General features: G+C 48.1%; 1 protein-coding gene across 1 annotated transcript in view; it reads left to right on the top strand.

Moving 5' to 3' along the window:
• The first annotated feature begins 13,041 nt into the window (after positions 1–13,041).
• TET2 (tet methylcytosine dioxygenase 2) overlaps positions 13,042–23,207 on the top strand; it is a 74,250-nt gene continuing 64,084 nt past the window's right edge. The window contains exon 1 of the mRNA XM_055698960.1: positions 13,042–13,175. Coding sequence (XP_055554935.1) covers positions 13,146–13,175 — 30 coding nt within the window. The 5' untranslated portion in view covers positions 13,042–13,145. The remainder of the gene's footprint in view (positions 13,176–23,207) is intronic.

Genomic DNA, 23,207 nt, shown 5'->3' with positions numbered 1-23,207 from the left:
GACCTGGGACCAACCCTGACCCACCTGTGACCCACACTCAGCCCAAGAGCCAAGGCTTTGGAGTTGCCTGGTTTCTTCCCAGCATCTTCTCCTTTGAAGGGAGACCCAGAAAGCTGCAGCTCAAGGTGCTGGTTTTGGAGAAACTTCAAGCAGTTGCTACCCACTCAAACCCCAGATGGTTCAACACAAAGAATGTAAAAGTTACCACAAAAGAAAAAAATAATATTTTTTAAACCGATCTCACAGGTCTTTGCTGATCAGATCATGGGGGTTTTGTGGTTTTTTAATACTCAGTGGTGCACTTGCACATTCGTCTGCTGCAACCCATCACGGCTGGGAGGAAAAAGCACTCTGTTCGACATGCCCATGCAAAACCCTCCCAGAGCAGATAAATCATGTCCCAGGCAGCCGCCAGGTTCTCTCCATGGTGCCCTCTGCCATGGGCCATCCCACCAGGAGCACACAGAAGACCAGCCTGCGGGGCACCAGACCATCCATGGAGAGGACAGGTAAACCCCCTGGAGCAGGAAAATGCTTCTGCCAGGCCCCCAGGGGTGAGGAGGCTGCTGGTGCTTCCCTTCAATTTGTCTGCAAATGCTAGCCAGAAGCAAGCTGTGCCTGTGCAGTTTCCTACGGTGGTATCCCCCCCACTCTGGCAGGCAAGTGTTTGCCATTTGACTTCCTGCCCAGCACCATCTTATACCTTGAACCAGTGCTGTCACCTGAAGGGTCCCAGCTGGGAGCTGGGGCTCCATCCCTGAGCATGGCATCGCCCTTGCTGCCCACCACTCCGTGCTCACTGCCTTCTCCACCACCATTCCTAAGAATTGAAAACAAGCCAGGAAAGCAAGATGGGAGGGAATCTTAAAAAATGCCAACTCCTTGTGGCTGTTGGATCAAAGGGATATGCACACCAGGTCTCTGCACTCCCGTGTTGCTCTTTTCCACTCCTCCCCACTCACAGATACCACCCCAAGATGTGCACGAGCCAAAAGGGGTTTGCTGTCCCCTCCAGACACCAGGCGATGCACAATCAGGTACAACGATGGAATGAGGGGGTTTCCGACAGGGATTTTTACCTCCCCATTGCTGCTGATTTGCATGTAGCAAAACCATGGACCTGGGAGGAAAAAAGCCAAGTTTAAATAAATTGAAATGCAAAAAACACCAGTTCTGGATGATGTTTAGCTCAAAGACCAGATCCTGCCCTCCTTACTTCGGCAAAGCTTGTCCTCAGTGAGATTCACAGACTCTGAGCTGTACTGAGGCCTCTACTGACAAGACCAAATTTGTTACTCAAGAACTTTGTCGGAGATGATCAGTATGAAAGAGCCAGCCCATTATGGGGGACGTGATGAATGTTATCTGCTGGGAAAACATTGCATTTGAAGTGCAGGAGGAGCAAAAGAGAAATTAAAAGCTTCTTTTTCAATATGGAAAGTGTGGGTCTCATCTAAGTTTGGAGTGAAGGGGTACTATGTTTTCATCAACTGCAAACTTTTAAGCTAAGATGTCTTTCCTGAGAGCATTTATGGATACATATGTATATGTACATATCCTGTCACTAATCTAATATAGACACATAAGTTTTGTGTGCTTACCTTCGCTTGAGAGAGGTGAAGGCATCTGCCTGCAGTGCAGCTGTCCCAGTGAAATCTCCCGGCAGATGCCCAGAGCTGCTCCAAGCACTGGCATCAGCAAACATCAGCTCTGTTGCCCTTTCATTCCCTCTAATGCAATTAGAACGGATTAACATGGGTGACTAGATGTGAAAGACAAATGCACCTCACCATCTCCATCCCACCTACATTTATTAATTTGAGTCCTGCTGTTTTCATAAACTTGTTGCTCTCTTGACCTCCCTCAGATGGAGCACCACTTTTTTTGTTGCTTGAAAATTAAGAGCTCTGGCAGGGAGGGACAGCCAGCTGAAACGCTCAAAACCACAGAGCCCGGTGGCAATAGCCCACAAAGTTTCTTTTACCAAGTAATTCATGAATGAGAGTTTCACAGGCTTGCTAGTGAGCTAACAGCCACTTCCCTTGAATCCTTTGGCAATCCTTGGCTTCAAAAGCCTGGGAAGCACTGTGCAGTAAATACCTTTTTTTTGGGGGGGGTGGGGGGGTGGACCTTGCACTTTAACTCTTCACTCTTGAACACCAGGCATCTGCTCACTGCACAGACCTCCAGCGACAGGGCAGGTATCTTCAGGTTAACCACACGCATTGCACTTTAATCATAGCAACAGAAAATCATGATCTGTGGACTAGATTGGACCACACAACTGTCTGGCCTGACTTCTCACACAGCACAGCCTCCAGGTGACTGGCTAAAGCACCACAGCGCATCTTCTAGACAAGCCATTGATGGAGAGGCTCTGCCACTTCCCCTGCTAAAGTGTTCCACAATTTAGGAAAATAATGCCACTTGCTTTTGAAAATGAGAACCTTTTGGACTGAATTTCTCCAGCTTTAGCCCCTGTCCATTGCATTTTGGTTTGCCTTTGTTTACCCGATTAAAGGACTTGCAGACTTGCAGCTACCAAGAATGTTTCCCTTTGTAGACATTTGAGAACTGTGATCTTAACCTTGCATCTCTTAAAATAAATAGGGTGAATTTCTTTACATCTCTCAGAGGGACACAAGTTTTTCTGACCTCAGAAAAAAGGTCAGGGACTGATGGCAAGGTGGCAGGTCCTCTCCAAACCTTTTCCAACGTGTCAGCATCATTTTGATGTGTCCCCTGTCCCTAAACAGATATAGCCTTACAGTAATTACTTTGAATGTCTCTGCTCCCCATCATGTATTTCCCATCAGAATTCTATTTCCTTCAGTTGACTTAACATTTACATATTTTTATTGTACTTAAGTGATTTAAAATACTTCTGAAGCTTGGCTTTGTTAGACTGCCATCTTCATAAGTCAAAGAATATCTTCCATTCAAGTCACTCCTCAGTTTACAACTAGCCATATTTTTCCAATACATATTTCAATATTGCAAGTTTAGTCCCCCTCCCAGCATCCTGGAAAAAAAGTGATTACAGCTGAAATTGTGTAAATTGTGCCCCTCCTTCACCTGTGATGATGTGGCCTGTAACTCTATGAGTGCCCAGCAAATGGCACACCTCCACTATTTATCTTACTCTCAGCACTCAGATTTCATTTACTGTATGGTCTCCAACTGGGATGCTGTTGTTCTTCCCAACACTCTTTAAAAAGTCCGTAATTTTCTGGACGTGATGGAAACGTGGGTCTGAGAAGAACTGCAGGTGGTTTCCTGGTCCACCCTTGTCCTGTGTGGGTGGATGTATCCTGACAGGCTCGGCTCTGCCCTGCTGAGCCTCTGGGGCAATATCTTCTCTAGGCAACTTGTTTCAGCACAGAACTATCTTTCCAGTCAGAAATTATTGTCTTGACAATAGATGTGCCTTGCTGCCAATTACCCCAGGTTTTTCTTGCTTTATTTCCAGTGGATGTGAAGGGCAGTCAAGGCTCAGCATTTTAAAAGAATTTAACATGGAGCAGACAACTTCCCGCATCCTCACAGCTGCCAAAATCCCAATTCAGCAGCCCCAAACCCTTCTGCTTGGGGGAGAGCCTCACTGTATAAGCTGTCATTCCTGCAGACCATCTCTGAACTCCCTCACCTAACATACTGCTGAACAGCAGGGGATACCTCCCACGGCAAACACATGGCTGGGCGCCATCTGCCCTGGGACAGCACTGGTGCCTTTGGAGCTTTTTCTGCCACGTGTCCCTGGTGTCCCCGGGCATGCCAAGCCTGTGCCCCTCTCAGGGACTGTCCCACCGCGGGCAGGGGTAGCTGAAGTCTTGCATGGCCAGCGGGTCACTGCTTAGCAGCTGCTCATGTGGTACCTTCCCAAACATCTCCCTTCCGACCAAGTGGGCTGGAACAAGCCACCTCTTGACACTCTCCCTTTCTCCCTCTTTGTCTCCAAACTCATTCAGTAAATCTTCCTCTTGCTTCCTGGTGAACATCAGGTGAAGAACAGCCTTTCTTGGTATTTGCTGTAAAATTTAACCCCTGTTTTTTCTGCTTAGTTTTACTAAATCAGCTGTGCCCTTCCCTATCCATCTTTCCGGACTGTGATCTGTCCCCCAGAGTCTCTGCAGTCCTGGTTTGCTTCTGTGATGAGTGTCCAAACACTTCCTGTTTATTTTCTGTACTTCTGGCATGATTTCTGAAGGAATTAAAAGCAAATCTGTTTATCTTTGCTAAATCCCTCTGCTGATAAGGGTATTAGTGGTCTTATTTACCAACGGAAAAGCAAGGCAAAGTGGGACTGGAAGTAAAAATCTCAGAAAGCAGGTCCCTAATTTGAGATGCCCTAAAAGCATCCAGCAGCTGAATTTTCTGGAAATGTCAAGTAACTATCCCCTAAAACTCGTGCCTCTTAAGCTGCTTCAGTTTAGGGATCTCTGATCGGTGGCACTCCCACTTCCTTGGCACCGCAAAAAACTGACGATGCTGTCACCAGGCAGGAAGCTCATCCACAGCTTTTTCCTGGATGGAAATAAAACAAATACATTGCAGACTATGTGGCAATCAGAGTCCACAGCCACAGACAATCTCCTCTCACAGCAATCACTTTTTAATACAATTTCTGATTTTTCAGAGATGGAATTAGCAAGGCAGAGATCATCCCAACAACTACATTTTAAATTTTTTTTTTTACTTTCTACCAGCTTCATAAAATAATTTGTTCCATGTCTCTCAACACCCCATTAAGGGAAAGAAAAGCCAGGGCAGGTTGTCACTGCCGAGATGCGCCATGGCTATGTTTCATTCTGACAGCCAGCAGCATATTACATTGGAGACACCAGCTGTGCAGAAAGGTGCACGACACCAGTTTGAGGCTGACCCCTGGCCACACTTTGGCCACCAGCTCCCAGCTCCGCTCCAAGGCACCCACCAATCCCAGTAACCCAAAGCAAGTTCCGCCTGCTGCTGCACTGCCTGCCACCCACCAAAAAGGGGCACGGAATGGTACGTTTTGCCCACGGAGAAAGGCTGGCAAGAGTGAAAGTTGCACCAATGAGCCAGGAAAAGCAGCTGGATTTTCTCCACTGTCTGAACACCCCAAAAGAATAGAGAATTTTGGGGTTTCTTTAAGTTGCTCAGGGTGGCAAGGACTTCTGCTGGTGCCTCGTAGCTGCAGAGCCCTGCCAGCCTATTCCTCTTGTTCTTCAAATCCTCAGACAAAACTGTACCTTTTAATATATACAATGTGGTGACTGTGTGTCTGATGTATGTCTGCATCTTTCAGTGGAGCTTTTCTACAGCTTTTTGAAGAAGGGAGGAAGGGAGACTGCATATAACACCCCCACACTCACCCAAATAAAAAGGACCAAACACAGCTCCTTCCCCAAGTAGCAAAACCCCAGGCTATTGCCAGGTTGTGTCTGAACACATCTCCCCCTAGGAGCTACGGTGCTGACTCCCTGCCTAAACAGTAGCAGGCATGCAAGAAAAAATCAAAGCAAGCTGACAGCTCAGCTAGGACCACGGATGAACTGCTCTGCTGGAGAAGGAAATCAAAAGAGACAAAGACAGCTATAACATTTATCTTCTTTATATATTGCTTCTAGATTAGAAAATCTGTGCTAACAAGGTCATGGGTACGCATGCATTTACGTTGCTTTTGAACACCATTTAGCTGCTTAAATTCATGCTGCAAAGCGGTTAGCTTTGCATATAGCTTTTATTTATAGGGCAAATTTGATTTAAGAAGAATTTAACTCAATATAATTGTGCCTGCGCTAAGGGTATGAAGAAACATGACAGTCACTTCTGCTAAGAATTTCTGAATCACAGGGGCGATGGCAACCCCGTGATTAGGTTTGGCCTTCTCTTCTGGATGTGCTGGGAGAAGGGAAACAAACAAGCAGAGTCCCACCGAGCCCATTAAAAAGGCAAACAGTGATTAAAGATGAAAAGGTAACGCTTTTTATGAGTTGCATGACCATGCAACCACTGCCTTTCCCAGCTCCTGCCCAGGCACACAGCTAAGGCTCTTCCCAAAGGCCAGCATTCGCTGTATCGCAGCCCAGGTTTCTGTGTGTCACCTGGTTTAGCTGTTTCATCAGCTCCTGCTGGTTTTTCCTCTGTGCTTTTCCCTTCACAAGACTTTCTTAGGAGCCAGCTTTCATATCTGCCAGGAAATAACAGGCTGCACTGCAAAAAGTGGCACATCTCCTTGGCTTCTCCAAGTCAATGCAAGACCCTTTTCCTCCTGCTTGTGAGATGAACTGTAGAAAATCACTAAATTCCTGATTTCTAAAGTTGTATGTTTAATCTATATACAGGAAAATATCTACCTAAAACGAACGAGTACTGATTCCCTGAGACTGTTACTAGTGACACCAGCGGACATCAAGCTCCCCTGTAACAAAGCCACATTTCCTCAGTGCCTAACTACAGACACAGGGAGCCTGTCTTCGGACATCCAATTTAAAAATGCAGTTGCGGGAGGTAAGAGCTCAGCCATGCCTCCATCTCCTAACCTGATTTTCCTAGGAAGCTGGAGTCAGGCTAAAATGAGAGAAGATGCCAAGCACCTCTCAGGGACCAGCACCCGTAGGAACTTAGCCCTCCGTCTGTCCCCTTCAATTCATAGTTGACCAAAAGTCATGTTCAGGGACAGAGACAGAGTGGCCTCTGAAAACGAACCACTGTTCAAATTGGGACACTTTTCAGTAAAGCTGAGGAGAAGGCAGGGCCCGGGAGCAACATTGTGTTGGCTGGAGCCAATGCTGCTGGTGTCGAGGAACAGAAGCACTGACACCTCCTGCACCAGTCCCCACTTCACACAGGCTCTGCTCACACAGCTACTGAGAGCTCATGTGCAAGGGATCCTTCTCCATCACGACCACCGGCAGAGACCAGAGAGAGAACATGGGAAACTCCACGGTCTTGTCCACCCGCCTGCTCCAGTAACGCTGCTGCAGAGCCGCAGGGCGAGGGCTGCCAGCCAGCAGTGATGCTGGGCAGTGCAGCAGACCCCATGGGCAGTACATGAGGATGCATGCCAGGATGCTGACCACGGCTGTGGAAGGATTTGAAGATGATGAGAAAACCAAACATCAGTAGAGAAGGCAGGGAAAAAAGTCAGTAAAGGGATTTGACAGCTGTAGGCTGCCTCTTCTGCTCAGTCCACCCGAGCCCTTAGCTATTCATGCAGCAGTAAAATGCTCACAGCTCAGGCTTATCAAAGGATTTTAATTCCTCCAACAATCAGAGAATCTATGGATACAGCTACCGAATGTTGCTCTAGCCTGGAAAGGCGGTGAGAGATGCATGCTGTTACATACAGAGCTTGACACTGGTGGGCTGGTGGCACCACGCAGGAGCACTCCCGGTCTCACGTCACTGCTGTAATGATACCGTAGAGGGCTAACAGCACAGCTCCACACCAGCTTTCCTCCCCACAGCTGGATTGACTGTGACGGTGCGGTTTCAAGACTCCTGACAGCTGTGTAATGCGCTTGACAGAAACACAGCACAGCTCACCGTGCTTTGCTCCTGCAGGCATTTGCCTGTGGGAGAGCATTCAGCCACAGCAAGTGAGACTGATGGAGCAAAACTGGTCATCCCCTCTGCTCCTGGAAGCAGGTATTCTGGGGAAGAGCTCCGACACATTCTGCTTTTGTCTCCCTGCACGTGGTGGTCTGTGGTACTGAATTGGTTCATTTGCTTTCTCAGCTTTTCTGCCCTCCCCGCAGTCCTGTAGTCCAAGAGTAGAGACACTGAGGGATGCCAGCAAGCTGCAGAGTGGGATGAGCAGAGCGGGGAGAGAGTTGACTTTGGTCCCAGATGTCACCAATTTGATTGTGTCCAGGATCTATACACGCTGCTGAGAGCCCCTTCTTTGCAGGTCAGCTTTTGGCCTTTTTCTGGAAGGTTATTACTGAAAGTCAACAGAATGCCACTCCCCAGGGGAAACCACAGACCAGGTCTCCATCCCTCAGCCAGCACCTTACCCTACAGGCCTGTGAGGGGAGTCTCCACTTCCCTTGCATTCAAGGATTCAAGATTTTACTCCCACAGCTATAGAAAAGTAAGCCTGGGGCCCTGAAAGGACAAGCTGTACCTTCAGACCCATGGAAGGTCCTGCCGCTTCACCTCTCCTTATGCCTCCCTTACCCCCACGTGCACCCCAGCCACGGTCCTGGGGACAGGCAATGCCCAGAGGGCACCTGAGGTGCCCAGATTCAGGTTTTCCAGCCACAAATGCCTGAGCAATCACAAGGCTACAGTCACCTTCAGAGCCATAAACACTACGAGCAGCATAAAGACATCTGTAACCATGAGCAAAAAGCCAAGGGCTGAAAAGTTGAACCACCTGCAGCTCTCCTCCATCGCCAACAGGCACCTGCCACCAGCAGAATGGTGGCACTGGGTGGATAACGCATCGCAGCTTTGATGTTGCCCCAGCAGGCATCCCAGCCATCGGGCACCTTGCTCCCAAAACTCAGCAACTGAGCTACCATGAACAGGCTGGGCTTCCCCCGTGTTTCCTCTGCACCATCTCATCTGCACAGTCCTGGAAAAGCCCCCTCCTGCCCAGGCAAGCAATGCCAAGAAATGACAAATAGTGACTTTTGATGAATTCAGGGAAAAAATAAATTGTTGGAGTCTGGCAGAGCCACCCCCCTGCTGCCCATCAGTCCGATCCCTCAGCTTTGAGGCTGGGCTCTTGAGCACATGGACAAGCAGGTGTCTCAGGACCTGAAAAAGCCCTGCTGAAAGCATAGACCAAAGCAAAATGATGACTTGCTGAACCGGTCCCGTTGCCTTTCCCACACCTTGTCCCTGTAGGGCTTCTGGTGGATGCTGCTGTGATCCTGACAAGGCCCCTTGAGAAATCAGTGTCCCTCGGTGGAAGACAGAGACAAATGTCTATGTGGAGAATGGACATGAGAGATTTTCTGTAGACCTAGCTTGCTGCAACTGCATTCTGGACTCCTGGGGTTTGCTCAAGGAGGTGAAACAGGCTGTCTAGCAAATTTGTTTCCCCTCACCTCACGTAGCTGTTCACGCTCCATCATGGGGGGAAGAAAACATGAATAAAACAACATGAAGAATTGCAGGCTCAGTAGAAACAATTTAATTATGGCTCTGAACTGCTTTTTGCACAGAAATTTTAAGTCGGAGTCGAATTTGGCCCAGAAAGCTACGTGAAGCAGGTAGTCAATATATCCCCACTATTCTTCAATGCAGGGTAAGGGTGAAAAATTATTTGTACTGTACGTCTTTCTGAATGTTTCATGTGGGGGCTGAAGGGACGCAAGCACATTACATTCTGTCAGTAAGTCAGTCAGGTTTGCTCATTGTAGCTTTAGAGTTAGAAGAAAACTTTGGCTGCAGCTTGTGCCCTGGCTGCCCCGACATCCTTCGTGGGGAGTGAGCTTTCCTTCTAGCAGAGGGGTAAGGCCCATGGCCTTTTAAACCGTTGATCTGTGTGTAATTACGCATTATACACACAAATGCTGTAATTGCCAAGTGACAGGATGTTTTTTACCTGACATTTTGCCCATGAAACCTTTGCCTCGCTGCAGTGCCTGTTGGGGAAATGAGAAAAACTGCTCTGGCCACAACTGCAGCGACTCCCCAAGTACCTGTCCTGCAGCCGCACCGTGTGACAATCGGGTCTCTGGGCTGTATTGCTATTAACACTCTGCTCAAAGAGATCGAAGCAGATTATTCTGTTCCCAGCAGATCTCAAAAGGAGCAAAAGCTGTTCCTTACAAGAGCAGCAGTGGACACACGTAGTCTGGAGTGGGGTTTTTGGTAGGATTCACAACTGCATGCCTTTAATCAGTTGAGATGTCTTTTTTTTTTCTTTTTTTCTTTTTTTCTTTTCATTGCTTATAGATGAAAAGACTGACCGAGAAGAAAAATGGTGTGGCTGGGATAGCCCTAGAAACAGCTCCAGAATACTGCTTGAGCTAAGTGCATTTCAGCACATTTCCAAGGAAGCTTCATATCCATTCTTTACAGCAGATACTTGTTTTGAACAATGCATGCAACTCCAGGCTGGGAACAGCATGTTTGAAACGTAAAAGGCTTTTCCCCCCCAACTCTTTAAGGGTGAGAGCATGTGTGTGGGGGGGTTAAGTCGCTTCTCATCATGGTCAAGTTCAGGCATTTTTTCTCCCTGTTTGATAGCTAAAGATAAGGCAAAGCAAAATGAGTCCAATTTTCTTTAAACAGTAAATACATTGAAGCCAACAGAACTACTCCAAGGAGGAAATTAGATCCATGTCCCTCTCATTAGGCTGCTAACGAATACCAAGAAATGTGCCTTGTGGAGCAAGCTGCACTGATTTGGAAGCCACAAGATCCTGCGGTCTGTCAAAATGCAGCAAGGCTATGTGATGGCACCGGGTCAGTCAGGAGGTTTGTAGGTCAGGATAGCTGAGCACAACCCAGCTGAGCAGGGGAGGCTCCGGTAAATGTGCCTTGTGCTCCGGGAGGGAAGACAGAACCGCTGGTTCAGCAGGACTGCTCCTGAGTTTATTGAGCCTGGTGATTACAAGAGGCTGTCAGTAGGGCAGTAAAATTAAAAAAAAAAAAAAAAAAAAAGAGAGAGAAAGAAAATAATAGAGACACGAACCACACCTATGACAGGAAGCATTTAAAAAATGCACGTTTCTCTCCCATTCCTACATGCAAGTCAGATATGCATGAGCAGTCTCTTATCTTCAGCACAGAAGTACAGTCAGAAAAAAAAGAAAAGAATCCCAGCTCAGTGTAAAACTCCTGCTTTGTGGTTGGTGATTTTTTTTTCCTTTCTTTCCTTCATGCACTCAGCCAGGTTTGCAGCTGCTTGCTTGTGCAAAGGAAGGGCTGTGACCCTGCTGAAAGCAGGAGCCGGCGCGGCAAGGTCCTGCCAAAACCAGCCACCTGCTGCTTGTGACTGCGAAGGGCTCACGGCCACGGGAGGGACCCGGGCCATGCAAGGGAGGGTCACCTCACCCAGCGCAGAGAGGCCCGGGCGAACCTCGCCGGTGCCGTGCCCTGGTGAGGCAGGACAAGACGGTGCAGCGGCCGGAGGTGTTTCTGCAGGTGCTGTAAGAGCGGGCCGGGGAGGAGACAGCACTTTGCACCCGCTGAGAGGTCGGGCGTGCTCGTTCCTGGTCATGTCAGCTGGATGTGCCACACCAAGGGGGAAAAAGCAACACCAGGCTTTAATAAATCTGCAGACTTGAAAGAGTTTGGAACACTGATTAAAGCCTGCTGGAAGCGCTGTGAAAGCACAAACAAAACTGGCAAGATTGAGAGAGACTTTGGCCATTCTTGGCGTCGTTTGCTCTTCCAAGAAGAGGCAGAGCCAGAGCCTATTCGCACAGGTTTAGGCTGCACGGGACGGTGCTGAAAGTTCTACGGCAGCAAACATGAAGACCCTTTTTTTTTTTAATTAGAAACCCCACGTATCTTCCCAACGGGACAGGGCTAGCCAGGCCAGCTCCCTCCCGAGCTCTGGGGACAGCGAGCCGCCCGGCAGGGGCACAGAGGTGATGCTCCGCCGCCGGCGCAGTGCTATTTTAGCAAGCTGTAACGGCAACTCTCTGTGCGCAGCCTGCTTCTGCAATGAAATTTCACAGAAACCAAAGCAAAAGCAAAAGCCCGAGAACAACCTGTGATGTGAAAAACAAATTACTCAGCGATGACCTGAACTTCCTAGAAATCAGTCCGATCTGCATCGAGAGCACCGGATTTCGCATCTTGCTAGAACGCTGTCCCGCCAGCCGGCCTCCTGCGGGCAGGGAGCGCCGGGGGGTCGCCCTCCGTGCAGCACCTGCAGACCCGCCTGCCGAGCCCAGGGTCGGGGACACGTCCGCGGGCGGGAGAGGGTCCTGCCGGGAAGCTAATGCCCTCCTCAGATCGTCCCCTGCCCCGCAACACCTCCCCGGCAGGCCGGGACAGAGCGGGAGGCTGCTCTGCCTGGGCAGGGGGACAGCAGGGTGGAGGGGGGGGCACCGGGGCAGTGTGAGCCCCCAGAGCCGGTTCTCACGGAGGCAGCTGTTGCTTACTCTGGCTTCTGCTCCCCGCGGCTGCCCTGCTGGAAGGGCTCCAGCTCCTCCGGCGAAGGAGGGCGGCGAGCGGCGCGGGAGCAGGGCAGTGAACGGGGGCACGGCGGCGGCAGCCGGTCACCCGCTGGCGGGGGCTGGCCGGCCGGGGGTGAAGGCACCGAGCTCCCCTCTCGGGTCGGCGGGGCGAGGCCGGCAGCCAGACCCCCTCCCGGGGCTCCAGCTGTGGCGGGCACGGAGCCCTTTCCCCTGCGAAGATCCGGAGTGCGGGAGCGGCGCCATCGGCCCCGCTGGCGGAGCGTCCCGCACCGGGGCCGCGGGCTTTGCAGCCACGTGGGGCGGGTGCTCGCCCGGCCGGGGGCCCGGCTGGCCCCGCGCTGCGACATTCCCGCGGGCAGCCGCGGGACCCGGTGGCGAGGAAGCCCGGGGACACGTTGACAGCGGTTCTTCTTTGGTTTTGGCTTTCCTCTCACGCTGCCAGCCGGTTACCGAGCACCCGAGCGGCGGCCGGCGGAGAGCAGCCCGAGGGCGAAGTCGCGGCCCCCGCAGCCGCCCGCGTCTGCGGGGATGGCAGACGGGCTCCCGCGGCCGTGGGAAAGCGCCGCCGGCTCCGCGGAGGGAGGTGGAGCGTGTGGTGCGGGAGAACGGTGACCCGGGCGGCGGGGGCTGCCGCTGGCGGGCGGCACCGGCACCCCGCGCTGCCCCACGCACCCACCGGCTCCGGCGGGGCGCGAAGCGGGGAGCGAGGGCGGCAAAGGCGGGGAGGGGGCGGCGGGGCGGGCGGGGGGAGCACGCAAAAGGCCGAAAAGCGGCCGCAGCCCCGCGGTCGGGGCCGGGGCCGGTGGCGGGGGCGCCCCCACGCCCGTCCCCGCTGGCTGCACGGGGGCGCCCGGCGCCGCGCGGCGCGGACAGGGGGTGCCGAGGGGGGTGTGTTGCGCGCGCGGGGCGGCGCGGCGCGCGGGGCGGGCGCCGACGTCAGGGCGCCGCGTGCATATTGATGCGGGGGCCCGGCCGCTTTCGTCAAGGAGCAGAAGGAAGCAAGATGGCGGCCCTGTAGGAGCGGGGAGCGCGGCGCCCGGCTGTGCGTGCTGGATGTCGGCAAGGCTGAGGGACGCGGCAGAGGTCAGAGCGGGTCCCCCAGGCCGGCCGCCTTCCCCCCAGCCCTCCGGGGGTGTCGCGGGGCCGCGCCGCGCCGCTGGGTGTCGGCGGGGGGTGGGCGCCGCCGCGGCTCCCCCAACATGGCTGACTGACAGAGGCGGCGGGGGGCGCCGCGGGGCCCCCGCCGTCCCGTCCCCGCGGGGCCGGCCCCCAAGTTTGCCTGGCCGCCCCTCCCCGCGCCTTTGTCTGCGCGGCGGTGGCGGGGGGACGGGGGCGGCGGCGGGAGGAGCCCCGCGCCCCTCGGAGCCCCCCCGGCCGGCCGGCGGTTGCCCCGCCGCGGGGGGCTGCCCCGCTCCCCTCCGCCGCGCCCCGCGGGGACCGGCCCTCCCGCTCCCGGCTTCCCGCGCCGAGCCCCGCCGAGCGCGGCCGGGGTCCGGGGCGGCGGCGGGCCCCGGCTTTGTGCCGCTCCCCGGCCCCGGGCGGGCACAAAGGCGGGCGCAGCCCCGGGGAAGGGGGGGGCGCGGGGCGGGGGGGCTGGCGGAGTTTGGGGGGCGGGGGGCAGCGGAGGGGGAAGCGAAACCCGGCGTTGGGGGGCGAGGGAGAAGTGCGGGCGGGCGGCGGGGGGGCTCGCTGCGAGGCCTTCCTTTTTCTGTGCAATCTACACGCGCGTTTTGTCCGCGTTGCCAAACGCTGCCGTCGGGGCCACTTGCACAATGTGGCTACGGGAAGGAAAGCAGAATTACTTTCCCGTGCGCGTTCCCCCGAAATAGCGCGTTCGGTGAGGCCGGGCTAGTTCCCCGCCAGATGACAGACACGAGCAGCCACCTTACCGCGTTCGTAAGTCGGGAGCGCGGCGCCGTCCGCTCGCATCGGGGCAGTTATTGGCGTTAAATCACCCCCTTCGACGCTTGCGCTCGCTGTCGTGTCCTTAGTTAAAGGGACGCTTTTCGGCTCGCGGTTTGAACCTTGGAAATTCAGCAGACACCCTTTTCTGCTAAGTAATTTTCCTTTTCAGAGGGCGAGGTGAGGGGAGAAGTGATGTGGTCTAGCCTGCTTTCATTGAAATGTTGCAACCAAAGATCTATCTCATCGTGAGATTTGTTTTCCATGATGAGCGGCATGCAAAGATGCAGGCTTTAAGCAGTGTTCGGCACCTCTGAATATCAGTCCGGCGTAATTTTTTTTTTTTTTTTTCTTTTTGAATGTGAAGTTTAGGAGTTTCAGAGATGAGGAGATACTGTCCCTAGTGAAAGCAGGTTAGTGGGTGTTGTTTGTCGGCTAATGAGGCCATTTTATTTGCATGTTAATAGCAGGTTGACTTACTGCAGCAGGGGGTGAGTGTAGTAACGTGTATATTCACTTGTGTATTCCACCACAGCACTTTCTCTGGAGGCTGTAAAGTGCAAAACGGGACATGATTGCTGAAGATACTCAACAGGGAGTTGTTAATGGTCACGAGTCGTGTATAAACTCGAGTTAGAGGGGGATCTGACTGAATAAAAGGTGGCAAAACCAACACAACGGTGCATACAGCGTCCTTTTAAGAGATGCCCTTGGCGTGGCAGTCTGACCGTAGACTATAAATCATTCCTTCTGTTATCTTTTGGGAGTTAGACAAATTTCCTTAAGTGGTGTGTGATGAACTTACTGGTTTCTTTTACCAGTAGCCATGGAAAATAAGCAGGTTTCTTTGAGCACGTAGGGCTGCCTGCCCCTCAACTACTGTTACATTTCCCAAAACTTCTTTCCTTCTTAATGTTTTTTTTTCCTTTTCCTGGTCACCTCACAATTAATTTCTTGCAACCCTCCAAGTAAAGGTAAGCCTATGCAGTTTCTTTATAGATTATCATTTTTACCATTTACTATTGCTAAAGGTCTGTGACTGACAATGGTCAGGTAACAGCTTTTAGTAGACTATCATACAGAAACACTACTTCTTTCAGCTCTTTCTCTCTCAAAACACATGGCACATTGATTGCTGCTGTCTTCTGACACTTCACTTCTCAGTTGCTAAATAGCTGCTGTTTTTCAAAAGACTCAAATAAAACTGGATACAAACACTGATACTATTTTGCCACATCTGCATTAAGACAATTTTGTATGTATCTTTCCCTACTCCAAACGACATTCTTTCTACTATAGTCTATTGTGTCTCAAACATTGGTAAATCGAAGTCAAGAACTCCTAGTCTGTCAGATCTGCTGCTGTTAACACTTTGAAAGAATGTACGCATCTTTGATTTTATCCTGCAGAAAAACAACAATTTGGAACCAATGTAAATAAATTGCTGTCAGGCAATATTTTGTGTCTCTTCCTCAGTGTCATGGAAAGCGTAGTATGAACCCTGCCAATGAAGTAAAAAAACCATTTAAATCCAGCAACCAGGGTGCAGGGAGGAGGAAAAGGAGGGCAAAGATGTGAAAAATAACAGTGTTCAGGTGATGGGACTAAGCTGCTGTTTATATGAAATGAAGAATTCAAAAGTCATCTTTCATTGGAAATAACTTGTTTCATTTTGGGAAGCGACATCAAAAAAACTTTGTGAATGCATCCAGGGAGCACCAGAAAGTGGTTTTGTATTGTCCATTTTAGAACTAATCATTAGCAAATCATCAAAAGAAGAAAAGGTCGAACGGGAGACGCTGAGGCTCCCAGATTTGCCAAACTACCACTGTTCATAGTAAGGCTTTTAGGGAGGACTTTGGCGTTGTGCTGATATTTGGTGTTTAGCCAGGGAAACTGGTATTGTTTTGATACAGTGCGCATGGTCCTAGACTTCGGCGTGACAGCATTGTTTAAAGAACAAGAAATGTGTGCCCGCTCAGGAGTTACTATGACAGACTGATTTCCAAGGTCTCTTGATGGTACCAGTGCTGCATTGGGTAACAGAATTAGGAGCCTGTTAAATGTTTTGGTTTCTCTGCAGAATTGGGAGACCCTGTAGTTGCTGCTGGAATGGGGATTTCAGCTGCTGGAGTTGGAAGGGAGCATTCCTTCTTGCTCTGAGCACTTCAGATGCTTCTAGGACTCTGTCTCCCATAGTCTTCCTTTAATTACTAGTTGTAAAGAGGAAAAAACCAAAACCAAACACCTCACCATGTTTTGGAACAAATCTGCTGCTCAGGTGTTGAAAACCATGAAGTTTGGGTTGGACTAGTGTTACCAATCCTGTTAGGGATTACAGGGAGTGCTTCGCTTCTAAGTTACTTGCATGGGCAGTAAAGTGATTTTCTCAGGAGTGAGCCTAAGCAGGGACTTCAGATCCCTTGCTCTTTTTCCTTCTGAGTGGAAGATATGTCCTGTGTTTATATGGGAGCCAAATAAGGTCCTTTTTTAAAAAAAATGTCCATTTTTCAAGGTGGCATGTCAGATGAGCTGTCAAATTTGGCTTGTCACAGCGAGTGACCCTTCTACCTCTCACACTTGACTGCCACACAGTAGCTCTAAGCGTGGCAGCAGCATCTGTAAGCCAGCTCCACAATTGGAGCCTGAAAGTGGTAAAACAAAGTTGACAAGTTTCAAGTAGAGTTGGTGGTTATCTTGGAAACTGTGCTGGAGAACACAACCACAAATGATTTTGCCAAATAATATACAGTATTTATTTAGTCCAGCTCTCTGATTGCTGTTAAGGCAGTCAGCCAACAGCAGTAAGTGTTGTGACATCATTTTGAAAGGCAATGTGCTGGTTCTGAAATGGAGTGGGATGTACTATGATTCATTATTAAAAAAAAAAAACACAACTGTCGTCTGAACAGAGATAAAGCATATGACTGCACCATGGCTGAAAGCCAAAAAGGGAATTATATGAATCAATCACACTTGTAGCATTGTTCCGATCCCATACTCCATAAGACAGTGAATACCTTCTTACTCATTTAATGATATTCTGTAGGAAAATTATCCTTTTGAACACTGAACAAGTAACTAGTAACAAGTTTCCATAATTCCGGTTGTTACACTTTCAGATCATCACTGCTTGCATGTTCAGTTTGCATAGCTGGTCCCAATATCCTAGATAATAAAACGTTACAAATGGAAAGTACCATGAGTAATCATCTTCTCAGTCACCCATTGAAAAGAAATCACTTCTGCCTTCCCTTAGGGTAGGCAAGTCTCTTAAAAACCAACCAAACAAACAAAAAAAATCACCCATTTTTCCCAAGGAATTGCTGAGTGGGTGGAGATAGAGTTGGTGGGGTTAATGAATAAAATTCTGAACCTCCAGCATCAGCTGGACTAATCCCAAGGACAGATGATGACTGACCCAAAAAAGGTTGTTTGGATTAAAATTCTGGATATGAGCCCCACATTACGTAGCAGGGAGTAAAAGAAGGAAGGCAGAGAAAAACAAGGTTTGGGAAATAAGCTAACTAATTTCACCCATGTATCTTGCACTGTTCTTGAAATGAAAGGAAAAAAAAAAATCCCTGCCTTACGAGATTATCAGAAAGAGTGCTCTACTACTTTATAGTGAAGGATTTTAAACCTGGGGACAATTTAAAGAAAGTTGCTGTGCTTTGAAAAACACTTTAACAATTAAAAGCCATAAAAAAATTTAGATTCCTGTCTTTTCAAGCAGGCTTGTTTATCTCTGTCACACACCTTCCAGAAAGCTGAATCATCTTAGTAACCTGAACAAAATTCAGGCTGTCCTTCAAAAACAAGGTTGTTTGTGGAGGTGTGGATTCCTATTTGGAGTGTTGTTGCCTTGTAGCATTTATATGGCAAGAAACCCCAGTAGGATTATTCTTACAAATGAATAAAGGCTTGCAGTATTGACACTTTGGTTTGACCTAATTCTTGGTGTGTGTTTTTTTTCCCCTCTTATTAAAAATAAAATAAAAGCAGCATTTCTATTGTAGTGTGCAAAGGAATAAGCTTGTTCTAGGCTCGAGTTCAGCCAGAAAGGAAAATTTAGCATTTTAATCCTAACAAAGTACAGCATATCTTTTAAGACAGTTTCAAAGAATCGGCAAAGAAGTGAGCAGGTGAGTAGTTAAGGTAGCTAAGATAACCAGGAGTAGCTAAATAACCACATACCCCTTGAAAGTGTCTTCCACAGGTACAAGGCAGTAGCCTTGGCACTTTCTGATTAATTACTGTGATGCAATTTAGACAACGTGAAATATCTTCGTTTGTTCTACAGCATTACCTCTAACCTCAAATATATTCCTTGTGGGTTCCCAGCATATGAATATTGGTTTCACCAGGTATATGCATGGAGGAGGAGAAGTTTCCAGGTTTAAGTTCAATATTTTTGCAGATGTATAAAGAGGATAATGACTTATGCATTCTTTATATGAACTACCCTGTCCTTAAACTTGTATTTCAGTGACTAAAATTTAAACAGCATCCCTGCTTAATCTCCTTTCTAATAATGCATAAATAGTCTTAAGCTTTGTCTTCTAATGCCCTGGCGTGAGCTGCAAGTCATGTTGTGTTGGAAAAGGATTTGGCTCCATTGCAGTAATACCCTGGCTTACCAAGTGGGTAGATGTTCAGGTCAGGACAAAGACTCTCCATGTGGTTGCATGCACGTGGTTAGTGTGTTTACAAACAGTGTCCCAGCATCCTCAGCAGCTGCCTTGACGCAGCCAGCGAGGACAGAGTTCTAGGAATGTCCCTGGTCCTCACAGGCGGCAGAGGAGGGGGGAAGAAATAAAAATTGCAGAGTTTAAGAAAACATATCGTAGTTTTGGGGTTTGGCTGAGCTTTCTGCATCTGTGTTGCATTCTAGACTGTTGGTTCCTTTGTCAGACACTGCTGTTTTTTTCCCCCCACTTGAGCGTAATCTGGGCTGTGTCGACGCGTTTGCCTGCAACAGACTGACCCTAAGTACAAGATGGGGGTTAAGGGAATTGTTGCAAAGGTTTCAAATTATTTCTTTGCTCCCCCTCCCCTTTTAAAAATTTATAAGGAATTCAATCCCCAAAAGCCTTCATGACAAAACAGCTCTTTGCAATACAAGAATCCCACTGTAAATGGTTATGTATTTTTTTCCTTAATTAGGCATGACTCACTGCCTGTTAGAATAGTAGAACAATTCCCTTTTTGAAGAACAAAAAAGAAATCATGAATCCTACTAACTTTATAAGTAAAATCAGATAGTTGAAAGTCTTCATTACTTAATGAGACATGTTGACACAAAGAGGCGTTGCTGTTACGAAAGCTAATACCACTGCAAGGCAAGTTTCAGATCTCCATTAGACATAAGAAGGTTGGTGGAGATTTCTGCATTTACTCAACCAAATGAATAATGCCACCAATCTGGTTTTTTTTTTTTTAAATAAAAAAAGGAGGGGGGAGAAGTGGTGGTAATTATTGGGGTTGCCTTGCCAAGACAGTTTCAGGAAGCACATACGTCGTAGCTGGTCAAAAGCACCCAGCTGACAATTCCTTTCACGCCTGCCCTTGCAGACTTAAACCAAACCAAAGCTGTCAGACAGGTTCTGGTCTTTGGAGCCACTTGAAGCCTGTGCACTGTGGGACCTTATTAGCAGTTCTGCTCCTCATCCAGAAACACTATTTTCCAGTCTCATGCATGTTTTTTCAGACTTTCTCATGCAGTTTTGCAGCAAGCACTTGCGACAGCATGCCAAACACATCACTTACTTTACAAAATGAATCCTAAGAACGGGGTTTTCCTCATGGGGAGAAAGCAGTTGGTACAAGCGTCTCTTCCATATTCTGAATTTGTCTACATGAGTCATGGTATTCACTATCATACAACACAGTTCAAAGGCCCATCCACAGATCTTGTTATTCATGACTTCTGCTATTAGTTGTTCATATTGGTTGCTTTCGTTTTACGTTGATGTTGATTATAATCACTGTATTTTTGGTATTACATTCCAGTGGTTTCTTTCTCACCTGTCTTCTCATTTGCAAGGTACAATTATTCGGATCACATCCAGAACCTGCTTCTCTTTCACCAAACTCTTCACCTCCCTTTGTTTTCTTTTCTGACTTCTCTTTTACCCACAGTTCCCATTACTCTTGCAGCAGCTGGGTAGCAGAAGGTAGCAAGCAAGAACAAAGAATATATGAGAGAATATGTGACAAAGGCATTTCTGAGTTTGCACTGACTATTTGTTCCTTCCATTTTTAGTGCTGTTAGAGAGATCGAAGGGTAAATGTTAACCCTGAGCCTGATGCTGACAGGAGAGTTGTGCTCTCAGCGTCCTTTAATAACTTTCCATATTTTTCCCTTAGCAAGAGACACAACAACTGTTCGTGTACCACTCACCCCCATTTCATGCCCCGATACCTTCCCCCCCCCCCCCCATCTTTGTTTATTTGTTTGTTCTTTCAGTGCTATTTCACTTGTGTTTGAAGTCACATACTTTGAAGCTATACAATTTTTATACGTGCCAAAGGACACAAAACTCTTTCAGCTCTTATGTAAGCAAAAAGGAGAAAAGAATGATTGCCTATTTCCTCTTGTGTGCAAGTAGCATTACTGTCCTGCTCACGGTAAAATGAGGAAAATGAATGGCTGCAGTAAAGCAGGAGTTGCTTCCCTTCCCCCAAAGTTACTAAAGTTCACAGGAGTGAGATACTTCCTTGGAAGCTTAGACTGCATGTACAGCTTAATAAAAGGAATGCAATTTATCCCTGAAAGAGAACATACAAAAATTGGAAAATACATTGGTCTCACATCTTCCTGGGATTTGGAGAAGTGGGAGTGCGTCTGTGTGTATGTATTACAGACCTTAACATGCTTTCTTTTCAGATGACCAACTTGTTGTTCCTACTGCACTCCTTTGCTTACTTGTCTGTTTGATTTCAAGTTTATCTGCCCCCAAAAGTCTGAAGTATTACCAAAATGGCAACAGTAAAAATCAAAACCATGAAAGCTGAGCAACTGAAAAGGGTCAGATTTAACGCTTACTTAACTCATATAACCAGTAGGTATTTTCTGGGAAAGAAAACCTATGCTAGTGAGTCTCCATTCCACATACAGTCAGTTTGTGACTGTACATACCACATACCCAGGAGCAAATGAAAATATTGACCAAATCATGAAAAGCACTGTTGGTATTTATAAACATGAAAAATGCAAAAAACCCCAGAAAAATACAGCCTTTCAGTTCTCTGTTGTTTTCATGGTGCCCTCCATACTTTCCTGGACCTGTACTTTTCTGCTTCCCTTTGATCCTTAATGCAGAGAAGAAGCTTTTGTAAGCATGAGAAGGTAGTAGGAAAAATACAAATTGTGCTGATCTATTTTCTGTCTCTCTATTACTGCATGTGGTGCCTGAGAAGTGAGAGACCAGGTAGGAAAATACAGATTTCTGTGTATTTTTCCACTGTGCCTATGTTGTGCACTTGACAATAGGTTAGGTATAGGTGGCTTTTTTTTTTCCCCAGTGCTGTCAGCTGACTTGTGATCCTGCAAACTGATGGCAGCCCTTGCCATTCTTACAAAGCCCTATTCATTTCCCTCGGGCTCCCAGAGCTGTAATAGTCTGCCTGTGTAGAGACACTTGCAGGAGTGAGGCACCTAGTCAGTCACATACTTTGTAGCAACTGAAAAAAAGAAAAGTCGTTTTGGGGGGTATTTTTTTCTTCTTTGAGGGGGAAGGGAGAGGAAATGGATGGAAAGACTTAAAGGCAGGTATAGAAGCTAAAAAATAATTTTTACTTTTCAAAAAAACCCCAACTTTTCAAAGCAGTTGCAAGTTAGCATGTTTTTTTCTATAAAATATAAACTAGCTGATGAATTAGAAGTTTTGCCTCTGGAAGAGTGAGTCTGTAACTACCTACTGAATAGCTACTTTTTCTTGAAACAACTGCTACTAGCTGGTTGGAGACATTTTTTTGGACAAGCTGGAGCATGAGCCTAATTCAGGATGGCAACTCTGATGCTTCTAAATATAAGGAGAGTGGATAGAGTGAAATTAATTATTGCACGTTAGGAGGCACCTCATATCCCAGCCACAAAACAGAATCCCACTGTGCTTGGGGCTGTACAAACATAAGCCATTTTTGTTCCATTTTGCTATTTAATTCAGTAAAGGAGACAGAGACAAGGGGTCTGGGAGCACACAAGGGGCCAGAGTGTTAGTAACTCTTGTTTATAGTGCAAAGCAGAAGCAGGGAGCTCCCTTCCAAAAACCTAAATATTTGCAGTAAGTAAAGCAAAAGTGCTATTGCTGCCTGCTCTGTGTGCATGTGTGTTAAGAGGAGTTCCTAACCAGTGTTGCTGCAGTCTTTTCCCTGGGGTGCTCACATTAATGAGCAGGTAAAACATGCGAAGAGTAAGAGAAAGGGTAAAAAATTAATAAGCAAGGACTGAAAGCCAAAGCACATGCAGATCACGCAATGTGGTACAAACCCTGCTGGAGCCATTCATTTCAGTGCCTTTTTTTTTTTAACCCTAAAAGACATACAGGAAAGCTGTGGTATAGCTGGGAACTGAACCCCTATCTCCTAAGCCCCAGTGCTTTACCCATGATACACTCCTTCCTGCTCATTCCGAGATTTACTGATAGTTTTCTCTGCTTACTAAGATAACAGAAGTATCAATTTTAAGAAACAGAAACTAGACTCAGAAACAAGTAGCTTTTCACTTTTTCAGAAGCCGGTTTTCAGTCACATTTTCTGTTGATTGACAACTGGTTCTTTGCTACACAAGCCTTTGAACCTTTAAACCAGCACTGCTCATCCAAACCCAGCAAATTAAAACCTGTTGTTTTTCTCTTCAGGGAAGAGGATGGCTTTCAGCACGCTGCTCTGACTGCAGCCCTGTTGAAACCCTCCACTCCAAGTGAGAAACCGTGCAGGAAAGGATGTTACTTCAGTTTTACTGGCACTGCAGATGTCTCCATCCATCCACCCATCCAAACAAATAAGTGAATCTCACAATGAGCTACTTATAATTAAAAATAGTATGTTGTGCCAATTAATTGCAGTGTGTGAAACAGAGTTGTGTAATGTCTTTTCAATAAGTAGGTACTCCAGTAACTCCCACTAACCTTTAATACCCTTGATCCTCCTATTCATTCAGGCAAGATTTCCCACAGTCTGCAAACTGTTCCTGTACATCAGCTCCAG

This window comes from Falco cherrug, chromosome 1, assembly GCF_023634085.1.
Source record: "Falco cherrug isolate bFalChe1 chromosome 1, bFalChe1.pri, whole genome shotgun sequence".
Lineage (NCBI taxonomy): Eukaryota > Metazoa > Chordata > Aves > Falconiformes > Falconidae > Falco > Falco cherrug.
This window is presented reverse-complemented; position numbering and strand designations above follow the sequence as displayed.